The sequence below is a fragment of the Thamnophis sirtalis genome, unplaced genomic scaffold (assembly GCF_051295495.1).
Source record: "Thamnophis sirtalis isolate CommonGarterSnake01/CBP01778 unplaced genomic scaffold, rThaSir2_p1.2 scaffold_1, whole genome shotgun sequence".
Taxonomy (NCBI): Eukaryota; Metazoa; Chordata; class Lepidosauria; order Squamata; family Natricidae; genus Thamnophis; species Thamnophis sirtalis.
Genome location: NW_028261381.1, coordinates 168,820,182 through 168,833,157, shown reverse-complemented (window position 1 = coordinate 168,833,157; position 12,976 = coordinate 168,820,182). Strand labels below are relative to the sequence as shown.

At 44.7% G+C, this 12,976-nt stretch overlaps 1 protein-coding gene across 1 annotated transcript in view; it reads right to left on the bottom strand.

The window, feature by feature from the left end:
* The window catches only part of CERS1 (ceramide synthase 1), a 48,236-nt gene extending 37,799 nt beyond the window's left edge, over positions 1 to 10,437 (bottom strand). Inside the window, exon 1 of the mRNA XM_087703253.1 lies at positions 10,104 to 10,437. Within this exon, the coding sequence (XP_087559379.1) occupies positions 10,104 to 10,325 (222 nt within the window). The 5' untranslated portion in view covers positions 10,326 to 10,437. The remainder of the gene's footprint in view (positions 1 to 10,103) is intronic.
* Positions 10,438 to 12,976: the final 2,539 nt, after the last annotated feature.

The window sequence follows — 12,976 nt, the reverse complement described above, 5'->3', positions numbered from 1 at the left end:
TGAATGTTGTCCATGGGGTTGTGATGGGTTGGACACAACTTTGCAACTAACAACAACAAATCTATCTATCGTTTGTCTGTCCGTCTGTCTGTCTGTCTGTCTGTCTCTCTCTCTCTCTCTCTCTCTCTCTCTCTCTATCTATCTCTATTGTTCTATCTATCGTTCTATCGTTCTATTGTTCTATCGTTCTATCTATCATTCTATCTATCTTCTGAAGATGAAACTCAAATACTGTGGCCACCTAATGAAAGGGAAGGACTCACTGGAGAAGAGTCTCATGCTGGGAAAGATGGAGGGCAAAAGAAGAAGGGGACGACAGAGAATGAGGTGGCTGGATGGAGTCACTGAAGCAGCAGGCCTGAGCTTAAATGGACTCCAGAGGATGGTAGAGGACAGGAAGGCCTTGAGGAACGTTGTCCATGGGGTCGTGATGGGTCGGACACGACTTCGCAACTAACAACAACAAAATAGATTTTTATTTTTTTAAATGTGTTGCTTGCCATATTTATAAATTAAAATAAGCGAGAAGATACAGCTTGCTACTCTTCTTGCTTATCGGGGTGCAATATGGAATTACTTCTCTTAAAGTTCCTCTTCTATACATCTATTTAAAATCATCATTTTAAGGCCTTAGACTGGTTTCAAATCCAGCTCCATCATGGCTGCGATAAACTTGATTTGGTTTTTTAAATGAAAAAAAGGCACGACAGGAAAACATTGCACATAGAAAATTAGTTCTCTAAACACTCATCCCACCTGTAAGAAAACTAGAGAGGATGTGGTATAAAACCACATTTGGACTGCATAGAGATTTGTAATAAAGAAAGCGTCAAATACGTCAAACAAAAGCAACTCCATTTAAGAAGGAAGATCTAGATTAGTTTTAAAAATCATTTTGGTAATCATTTTGAAAACACTACCAAGAGGAAGTGCAGAAAAAAAACATTTAAGCGAATTGCAAGTTGTAGAAAATTGGGTAAAAATGTCAAAGTAATATCCAACTTCAAACCCGTTATTAAGATCAAGCCAATATTCAATATTACTCAAAATTCAGAATTAACCTATATAACATATATTATGAATCTGAATTACTAACAAGAGTGTCTATCTAGTTTAAGAATTCTATTTTTATTTAACGGATTAAAGCATACCAAATTTATTAAAGCCTTTTATTTAAGAGAAATCCAACCTCTGCCTGCAGCAGGTCCTATAGAATATGTAGAATTATATACCATAAATAATTCCTCAGTTGGAATAATGCAAAGTTCCAAACTTTTACTTTTCTTCAAACGCTAAGAAGTTGGTAATCTTTTTAATAATCTTTTTGCTTTTTAAAATTATTGAAATATAATAAAAATAAAATGACAGTGACAATAGTGAGAAAAATTATACCAAGCAATTATAGTTCAAGTTTTTAAAGCTTGAGTTTTAGAATTTAAGGTTTAAAAATTCATAGCATTAGCACTGAACTCCCTCGATCCCTTAAAATAGTATTAAATCTAAATCCTATAGAAAGATGCTGTTCCATCTTCTTGTTTTTACAAAATAAAGACATTTGGTTGGTACTGTACAGCAATTTTCTCTAACTTTCCTATCAAATAGGTTTCTATTACAGTTGTGCAATTGCAACTCAAATTATTTAGTCCACTAGCTGTCCCTTTATTAAAAAAAACATCATGAAAATATTGGCATTCTTCACATGAATTTGATTTTATACCCATTTACCAACACGTACCGTATTTTTCAGATTATAAGACACACCTTTTTCCCTCAAAAAAGAGGCTGAAAATCTGGGTGCGTCTTATACAGTGAATATAGCATTTTTTGCCTCCCTAAGCCCTGCCCCCTTCACCAAATGGCCATGCAGAGTCTGTAGAAGGCTTTCAAAGAGCTCCTGGGGGCTGGGGAAGAACAAAAACGAGTGAAAAATGGGTCATTTTTTGCTCAATTTTTATAGAGGAGTACTCTATAAACCTCTAAAGACTATGCATGCAATCTTTTTGACAAAAATGGACCCATTTTTGAGAAAAGCGGACCGTTTTTTGCTTGTCTATGGGGGGTCAACCCCCAGGAGCACACTGCAAGCCCCCTAAAGGCTATTCATGCTTTTTTGGGGGGGGGAAACAGGCCCATTTTGCAAAAAAATGAGCTGTTTTGGGGAGGTTTGCAGAGTGCAAAAACCTGTTTTTTTTAATATTTGCCTCTTCAAAAACTTGGTGCGTCTTATACTCCAAAAAATACGGTGATCCTTGACTTGCAACCATTCATTTAGATACATTTTGAAGCTTCAAGGCACTGAAAAAAAAATTACTCGCAACCATCACAGCATCCTCACAATTACATGATTAAAACTGGCATGCTTGGCAACCAGCATATGGAGTCATGTGAAAGCCATTCGCGACCTTCTCAGAAGCAAATGCAATGGGGGAAGCTGGATTTCCTTAATGACCGCAGGATTCACTTAACAACTGCCGTAATTCGATTAACAAGCAGGGCAAAAAGATTGTAAAATCAGACATGACTCATTTGACAACCGTCTCTCTTGGCAACTAAAATTCTGGTCCCAGATGTGGACATAGATTGAGGGCTACCTGCACGTTTCCACCAATATAGTTAGAGTCCTCAAATACAGATTGTGGAATACAGATAGTCCTCGACTTACGACAGTTCATTTAGTGACCTTTCAAATTGTCCATTTTTCAGAATTATGACCTTTGCAGCATCCCCATAATCGTGTGATCGAAATTCAGATGTTGGCAATCAGTTCATATTTATGACGGTTGCAGTGTCCCAGGTTCATGCGATCCACTTTTGCGACCTTCTAACGAGCGAAGTCAATGGGGAAACCAGATTCACTTAACAAACAGGTTACTAATTTATCAAACGGCAGTGATTCGCTTAACAATGGTGAAAAGGAAGATCGTAAAAATGGGGCAAAATTCAATTAACCAATTAACCTCACTTAGCAACGGAAATGTTGGGCTCTATTGTGGTCGTAAGTCGAGGGCTATATGTAGGCTTCCTTTCTTCCAGAAACAGGGCAGAGGTTCTGAAGAGGTTGATGAAATATCTTCTATGGCAGGGGTCACCAACTTTTCGGACCTCAGGGCCCACTAAATTCATAATTTTAAATCCCGTGGACCCAGTGTTTCTCAACCTTGGCTACTTGAAGATGTCCGGACTTCAACTCCCAGAATTCCCCAGCCAGCATTCGCTGCGTGGACCACTAACATGAATTAGTGATGCAATGGGGTCCTTCAGGCACTTAACTTGGCTGCCTGTTAGCGGAGAGAAGCACCCAGAGTCATCCTTAGGTTTGCTGTACGTTGCAGCTAGGAATCTCGCATATGGCCAAGAATGAATGTTTGTTTTGTAGCCAGTCCAGGCACTAGATTGCTCCCTGCAAACTCTTTTGAGAAGGCCGGCCGAAGTTTCTTACTGAAGTGCCTGGACTCCGAGGGAGGGAGGGAAGGGCTGGAGCTAAGGCAGCCAAGCTAAATGCCTGAAGGACCTTATCCCGTCAGCGAGCGGGAGTAATTGCTTTAGTGGGACGTATCTGGCCCATGGGCTGTAGTTTGAGGATCCTTGATTTAGTGCAATATAAAAAAATGCAAAAATGCAAAGATTTTTCTGCAGACTACCAACATTTTCTCGCGTGACCACTGTTCTATGACATCAAAGGAGCTTAAGCGATAATTCAGAGGCAGAAGCTTCAGTGCCAGCTCTTCTCTACGATACCAAAGCCTTTATTTCAAGCATCAGTAATCTTATTATACTGAAAGTGACCTATGAGGATTTTGGCTTTCTCTCAAGGCCATATAAGCAGAGCTGTGACCCTGGAAATTTTGCGGGTCCAAATTCTCCACAGAAAGCTTTCCTTTTCAATCTACTTGGGTGGTTTCTTTGAATGTGATATTTTATTCTTCCGCTCTCTGTTAGCCAACTTTTTTCAACATTCCCACCACATAAATAATTTATTTAAAAGCTTCAAATCTCACGAACTAGGCTGGATGGGATTTTGGTTCCAGTCCCAATAATGCAGCCCACGTTCTTGTGCCTGATAATAAATTGAATAGGCTAACAGGAACGATATTTCTTTGCAAAGTAAAAAAAAAGAAAAATCTGGATTTTTCCTTTGCAAATCAATTTGGGAAACTTTGGCTTGGTGATCAAATGTATCTGAATTTATGACACAACAGCAACCTTCCAATATCTAAGGGGCTGCCAGAAAGAAGAGGGAGTCAAGTTATTCTCCAAAGCACCTGAGGGCAGGACAAGAAGCAATGGATGGAAACTAATCAAGGAGAAGCAACCTAGAACTAAGGAGAAATGTTCTGACAGTTAGAAGAATTAATCAGTGGAACGACTTGCCACCAGAGGTTGAGAATGCTCCAATACTGGAAGTTTTTAAGAAGAGATTGGAAATGGCATGGGGTAGTATAATGAAATTTAGAGTATGGCAACAAATGATAAATTAACAACAGTAATTAAATTTTTAAAAAGGATGATTAAAGCAAACAATTATAATGAAATATGGGGGGATTTTATAAAAACAGTGTTGGTGGAGGGCAAAGGGAATAAACCTACTCAAGAATATATGTTCTTTTGGAGGGGATAAGGGATAATGCTGCTTTTGTCAATGTTGACGATGTTCAAGGGATGTTCTGATTGTTTTGGGAGAGGACCCAAGGCACCTATTACCATTGTTATCATTAAAATGTGTTACAGTCACCCATCCTAAAAGTCTTGGAGCAGCTTACAATATCTAAACATTCAAAGCAGTGAAAAGCAAGGAACAAAACAGAGTTGCTGGATTATCTTAACAAAAACACAACAGGGATACTCACAGATGTGCTAAATCCAGGCCTTGGAACATATTAAGGAAAAGGTAAAGGTTCCCCTCACACATATGTGCTAGTCGTTCCCTACTCTAAGGGGTGGTGCTCATCTCCGTTTCTAAGCCGAAGAGCCAGCGCTGTCTGAAGACGTCTCCGTGGTCATGTGACCAGCATGACTAAATGCCAAAGGCGCACGGAACACTGTGACCTTCCCATCAAAGTGGTCCCTATTTTTCTACTTGCATTTTTATGTGCTTTCGAACTGCTAGGTTGGCAGAAGCTGGGACAAGTAACAGGACCTCACTCCATTATGCAGCGCTAGGGATTCGAACCACTGACCTTTCTGATCAACAAATTCAGCATCATAGCCACCGACTATTTTTTTGACAAAAAAGGGCATGCATAGCCTTTAGGAGGCTTATAGAGTGCTCCTGGGAACTACGCGGGGGGAATGAGCAAAAAATGGCCTGTTTCTTGCTCATTTTTGCCCTCCCCAGCCCCCAGGAGCACTATGCAGGCCTCCCAAACCCTCTGCATATCCATTTTTGCGAAGGGGGTGGGGTTTCGGAAGGCCCAAAATGCTGTATTCAGTGTATAAGATGCACCCAGATTTTCACCCTCTTTTTTGGGAATGGGGGGGGAGAAAGGTGAGTCTTATACTCCAAAAAATATGGTACATAAAGCCAGGGCAGGTGGGTGGGCCTACCCACGATCTCTTCTAGCGATTTGCTCGAAATGGTCTGAACCAGCTGAATACTACCCTCTGTGGATAGGTGACTTTTGAGGAACAGAAAGCAAACACTGGGTTTTTTTTAAAAAAAGATGCAGAGACGTTCATTCTCCCTAGTGCAGTGGTTCCCAAACTTGGCAACTTTAAGACTTGTGGACTTCAACTCCCAGAATTCTCCAGCCAGCTCTGCAGCTCTCCCAGCTCTGGGAGTTGAAGTCCACAAGTCTTAAAGTTGCCAAGTTTGGGAACCACTGCCCTAGTGCCTTGAACCATTTAGAGACAGAGGCTAAAACCAAAACAGAGGCCAGGAGCCCCAGCGGTCCAACCCAAGAACTTCCTTTGCAGGTTCAGACTGGAGGGGTTTATCCAAGGTCAACATCTGACAGCGGCAATTAGAGGCTTGTTCTTATACCCAATGCTCTCAGTAAATGCTCCAGGCTTAGTTGTGGGCATGTAAGAAACACCACAGTCTCTGCTGCCTCCTTTCCACTAAGCAAGGCTTTCTACCTTAAGGAACCAGTTCTCTTCTCTGCCTGGGCCAAGAGCCGAGTCCCAGCCAAGCGCATAGAAGGATGGGGGAGTTTGACTAGCAGTTAGCAGTTATCAGTTAGACTTATATACCGCTTCATAGGGCTTTCAGCCCTCTCTAAGCGGTTTACAGAGTCAGCATATTGCCCCCAACAACAATCCGGGTCCTCATTTTACCCACCTCGGAAGGATGGAAGGCTGAGTCAACCCTGAGCCGGTGAGATTTGAACAGCCGAACTGCAGAACTGCAGTCAGCTGAAGTAGCCTGCAGTGCTGCATTAACCACTGCGCCACCTCGACTAGGTGCTTCCTCTGCATTTTTGTCATCCTCCAGCATCGGTTGCTTCCCTCAACCTTCTTCTTCTCCAATTCTCCACATCTGCTCTTCTTCAGAGCAGCCTTTATGCTCAGCAGGGATACATCACGTATTTTGTTATGTTTCGGGAAGGCAAAGAATCGCGGCCTTGTGCAGAGGTGGGCGTCACAATCGGTTCGCCCAGGACTGAAAATGCGAGCATGTGGCCGGCGTCAAACACACGGCGATTATATAGGACGGGATAGCTCCGGGGCGGATTCCTGCCGCTGGTCGGAACTCTTGGTACCAGCCCGAATCGGCATTAGCCCACTTCTGGCCTTTTGCCACCTTTTCCAATGAAGCAATTGTTATTAAAGGGAATCCGAAAAGATGAATCAACCATAATTCTCCAAAGCACCTGAAGGCAGGACAAGAAGCAATGGGTGGAAACTAATCAAGGAAAGAAGCAACTTAGAACTAAGGAGAAATTTCCTAACAACGAGAACAATTAACTAGTGGAACAACTTGCCTCCAGAAGTTGTGACTGCTCCAACACTGGGAATTTTAAAGAAGATGTTGGATAACCATTTGTCTGAAGTGGTGTAGGGTTTCCTGCCTAAGCAAGGGGGTTGGACTAGAAGACCTCCAAGGTCCCTTCCAACTCTGTTATTCTATTCCATAATCTGTATTTGTGTGGAAGAGAGGAATTGGCAACAATGGGGACCACCATTACCACCAATGTACACAGTATACTCTTGGGGTTTCTTAGTGGTCTCCTGTCCTCTCAAATCCAACCCTGATGAATCTTTTAAATTCAACCAAGGTCAACTAGCTGCCTCTGTCTGCTGGGATAGCTGCTTTTAATTACTAGTTTAATTAGTCCATTTAGAATAGTGGGGAGTACGAAAACGGGATTGTAGGCTAAAGTTCTAGTGGTTAAGGCACCAGGCTAGAAAGCAAGAGACCATAAGTTCAAGTCCCACCTTGGCCATGAAAACCAGCTGGGTGTCCTTGAGCCAGCCCCTCTTTCTCAGCCCAACTCACCTCACAGGGTTGTCGTTGGGAAAATAGGGGGAGAAGAATGTATTATTGCCTTACTTGTAGCAATAATAAAGGCGGGAAATAAATGAATTTATATATTAACTATATGTCCACCTAGACAATCAAGCATGAAACCGTGGCTTTCATGATCAAGTAAATCTGAACTGGGATACAGACTGACCTTGTTTAGTGACCACAACTGGGATCTTCAACTTGGTCCTTAAGCAAAGCAGTCTGAAAGTGAAGCCACAACTGTTTACAAACTTGCTTTACAGACCTCTGAAGGTTGTAAACGCAAGGATGGTTGTTGGAAAGTTTCTTTTTTTGTCACCATTGATCAGCCACTAAGTGAGGACTACCTGAATATCAAGATTGTCTGATCTAGCACATCTCGTTCAGGAGGTAGGTCTTCTGCAATGAAGGATCAGATCAGGGGTCTCCAACCTTGGCAACTTTTTAAGACTCGTGGACTTCAACTCCCAGAATTCCTCAGCCAGCAAAGGCTGAGGAATTCTGGGAGTTGAAGTCCACAAGTCTTAAAGTTGCCAAGGTTGGAGACACCTGGATCAGATCACCTTCCCAAAAAATGTCTCCCAGTTTCTAGCGTGGTACCTTACTACTGCTGGCCTTGCTAAAAACTATAACAGCCTGAGCAAAACTCTGATTCCTGTCAGTCATCATTTTTAGGTCCCAGTTCTGTACGAGTTTTACAAGGGTGTTTTAAATCAGTATTGCTATTTCCTGATTGATGTTTCTCCCCCCCCCCCCCACTAAAATATAGAGGGAAACCTGGATTAAAATTAACCAAGGAAAATATTTGGACTATAGTAGTGGTTTCCTCAGGCTGGATGGGGGATTCTGGGAGTTGAAGTCCTAAAAGTTGCCAAGGTTGAAAACACTGCTCTAAATAATCCCACCCGACAGATTAAACCCCAATTAATTTGAACAGGGACACGGTGGCTCAGTGGCTAAGACGCTGAGCTTGTCAATCAGAAAGGTCGGCAGTTCGTCGGTTCGAATCCCTAGCACCGCCTAACAGAGTAAGCCCCCATTACTTGTCCCAGCTTCTGTCAGCCTAGCAGTTCGAAAGCATGTAAAAATGCAAGTAGAAAAATAGGAACCACCTTTGGTGGGAGAGTAACAATGTGTCATGCTCCTTTGGCGTTTACTCATGCCAGCCACATGACCACAGAGATGTCTGCAGACAGCACTGGCTCTTCAGCTTTGAAACAGAGATGAGCAACACCCCCAGGAGTCGGGAACGACTAGGACATATGAGGGGAACCTTAACCTTTAATTTGAACTTATTGAGGTTGGGAGAAAAATGGCTTATTTCAATCCTGATTGCTAAATTGACCAAATGGGTCAAGCCAATTTTACCAAGGGCAGACAAGGACTAACGGATGGAAACTGATCAAGGAGAGATTCAATATAGAAATATGGAGACATTTTTTTTGACAGTGAGAACAAGCAACCAATGGCTTGCCTTTGGAAAGCTGTAGGAGCTTCATCCCTGGAGGCTTTCAGGAAGAGACTGGACTGCCATTTGACAGAAATGGTGTAGGGTCTCCTGCTTGGAGAGGGTTAGGCTAGATGACCTACAAGGTCCCTTCCAACTATTAAAATCTGTTAAAATCTGGAGCGAAGCTTAGGGCTTTTGAGTGAAGGGTATACAGCACTTCACACCTACCAGCATCGAAGACCATACCCCCCCCCAAAAAAGGGCCTCTGATTCTTTCTCTGCCCTCTCCCACTTTACCAACGCAACGCATATCGCGGTGACCAGTTGGGCCCATTCCATATATGCGCAAAAAGACATTCTCTCGTTTACACGCACATAGTGCCAGGACGCTTACCATTCATTTATTTCTTTCTCAGGCCGCGCAAAATTGGATTTCGACCCACCGCCTCCCCTTCCCGCAATTCTGGGGTGGGGGGGGGGACCACCAATGCAATCCAACGGCCCATTTATATCCTCGCCAAAGCCGAGCCGGTGGCTTGTTGCGCGTCCTCGAAAGCACACTCCGCAGTTTTCGGTTTCTCTCTCCACATACGCACCCCCCCGCCCCACCTTGAAATGCAATGACACGGCCAATTTTGATCCCCCCACCCCACAACCTCATTTCGCCCCGTCTTCACAGGCGTGCATGCACGCCCGGCAAAGGCCGATTTCCTCCCCCTCCCCCCCCCGCCGAGCAAAAACAACGCAAGGACCAACAATATCCTTGCTACCCGGTTCTCTTTGCACGCATTACAACAGACACACAGACACCACATACGCAACCCCCCCCCCACACACCATTTCTTGGCTCCCAGTGAATAATCCAGGTTCGTTCGCAACCAAAATAAGAGATCTCTTTGCATGGTGCAGGGGAGAATTCAACACACACACACACACACCACCACACCACACACCACACACACACCAAAAAATGGCAAGGCAGCTTTTTCTCCCCCCAAAAGGCAAATCAATAAAATGATTCCCCGAGCCATTTGCAAGCATGGACCAACTTGGCTCCCTCGCAGTGTCCTTCCCCCCCACCCACCCCAACACAAACACGCAACGAGACAGATTGCAATGTGATGCAGCGAGCTTTTCGGATAATCCCCCCCCCCAAAGAAAGAAAATCCCCCCCTCCTGCCTGCCTTCCTCGATCTGGATTCCACTGACCCGAAAGAGGTAGCGAGAGGCTGCGCTGCGCGCTAGAGTCCAACCGAAGGCGCAAAGGAGAAAAAGCAGAGCCTCCGTCCAGGCCAGCCGGGCGTTCTCGGCCCACGTCCGGAGGGACAGTTCCCAGCCGCAATCTGTGCAGCTCCGCAGCGCCCCGACTAGGCTCCGGTAACTCCGCCGCACCAGCTGCTCGTAGCTCGGCATAGGCTCGGCCGCCTGCATCCTTTTCCCCGGCCGCTCGCGGCTTCGTCGCGCAAGCACCAGCGGCAAGTGCAAGGCTGCCTCCTGCTGCAGCCGCCCATCAGCGCGCGCGCCGGTCCCGCGCCAGCTGTTGGCAGCTGGAAACAGCGGCGGGCCCGCTCTGCGCAACCGCAGGACCTGAACTAGCGGGGGAAAAAAGCGAAGCCCACCTGGCCGCCCGCGCGGTGCGACCGCTAGAGGGCGCCCGGCAATGCCTGCGTTTTGGAAGGACACGCTTGTCAAAAGAGCCCCGGCGGGGCTGACTCGCGAGTAAAGGCGCGGGTGGATCGCAGCCCCCTGCAGACGGCGAGGCTGATCGCGGTTCCTTCTCAAGATCCTCCTGGATTTAAGGCGGGCTTGCCTTATGCACGCGTATGCATGCGTTGGACTGCTGCTAATTCAACTCCAACGCAAGAGGAAAATCCGCGATTAAATCGGATTTCGATGATCTGCTCTGCCTGGGTCTCCCAAGATTGCCCGGCGGCTGCAGGGGAATCCACTCCGTTCTCCGTTGGAAGACGCTCTCCGGCCCCGACATCCTCCCGAGAGATGCAAAACCTGCGGAGGGGTTCAGGTACGAGCCAACTTGCCTACCGGAGACTTTGATTGTAGAGCGAGGTGTGAACTGCGAGGGGAAGAAGGACGCTTCGGGTTTGGCCAACTGCCCTCTTTAGTTTAAGAGTCAGATTAAGCTTCGGGCAAAATATAATGCCTTGGTAAGGCCACACTTGGAATACTGCATCCAGTTTTGGTCGCCACGTTGTAAAAAAAAAGATGTGGAGACTATAGAAAGAGTGCAGAGAAGAGCAACAAAGAGGATTAGGGGAAAGATGATTATGAAGAACGGTTGCAGGAACTGTGTATGTCTAGTTTAATGAGAAGAAGGACTAGACAATTGAGCCCAAAATTTATGTTGCTAAGTGAGAAAATTGCCCCATTTTACGACCTTTCTTGCCACAGTTATTAAGTAAATCACTGCAATTGTTAAATTAGTAACACGGTTGTTAACTGAATCTGGCTTCCCCATTGACTTTGCTTGTTGTGACACTGCAACCGTCATAAATATGAACCAGCTGTTAAGCATCCAAATATAAATCATGTGACCATAGGGATCCTGTAACGGTCATAAGTGTGAAAAATGGTCATGTCACTTTTTCAGCGCCGTTGTAACTTCAAACGGTCACTAAATGAACTGTTGTAAGTTGAGGACTGCCTGTACTCTCATGGTAAATTAGATGAATGAATCCTCTCTTTTTTGTGTGTTTTAATTTCCAGATATTTCAGAATAGCATGAGGTGGGCTGTTCCTAATATGGAGACTTGGAGGGCTATTACTGTGTTGTCCTGTTCATCATCATCAACACTGTTCTGCAATTTATAGCTCACCTGGAAGGATTTAAATTGCTTAAGAAATCCACAAAAAAGGCAGGAAGGTAGAACAGTAGGTTTTTCTCCTATTTTGTCAAACTTTTGTACGGTAAACTCTTGATTTAATGAACTTTCATGTAAATGATGTTGGAGGCAGCAAAAAAAACCTTTGTCATTTTATACATTCCATTCACATTTAGGTCTAATTGCAGTGTTTTTCCAGTTTTAAGATATATGGATTTCAACTCCCAGAATTCCGCCCGCCATGCAGTATGGGGAATTCTGGGAGTTGAAGTCCACACATCTTAGAAGTAGCCACATTTGAAGAACACCGCTCTAACGGAATCCTCAAAACCAACCCTTTAAGTTGTTATTCGCAAGTCGATTTGTTTGAATGAACTGTAAAACCCCAAATTTATTCTGCATCCGAATTCACATTCCCTTTTCAAGCTTTTAGTCTCTAGTTAGGAAATGACCTTCAAAGATCACCATTCAGGCTGGAAAAAACACCCATTTAACTTCCAGCAGGCCGAAGAACTGGGGCTGGTGACTTGTTACTGTGGGCATGAAATCATCTTAACAGATTAACAGAGTTGGAAGGGACCTTATAGGTCATCTAGTCCAACCCTCCGCCCAAGCAGGAAACCCTACACCATCCCTGACAAATGGGAGTCCAGTCTCTTCTTGAAAGCCTCAAGTGATGAAGCTCCCTCAACTTCCAAAGGCAACTTCTGTTCCATGGGTTGATTGTTCTCACTGCCATTAAATTCCTCCTTATTTCTAGGTTGAATCTCTCCTTGATTAGTTTCCATCCATTATTCCTTGTCTGGCCTTCAGTTGCTTTGGAAAATAGCATGTCCCCTTCCTCTCTGTCGCAGCCCCTCAAATATTGGAAGACTGCTATCATGTCTCTCTTGGTCCTTCTCTTCATCTTGTTCATCCAGAGGAAAACTTGCCAACGCTTTTGGGTTGTTTCTTGCGGCTTCGGGAGACCTCTCCTTCCTGAACAAGGGGGAATTTTGGCCTCCTGCACCATCGCCCCAGCAGGAAGAGAAGACAGCCCACGTCCCCATTGTTTCCCTGGTTTTAAAACTTCATTCATTGCTTGCAGGCCCTTAACCAAGGGCCCAGAGGCTGGCAGACAAAGGAAACATTCATTCCTCACCCTCGGACTAACCAGCCAATTCTCGCCCAGAACAGCATGGCTCTCCCTCCCACCCCAAAAACCAACCCAGGGAACATGACAATGGAGCCATTCAGAAATGC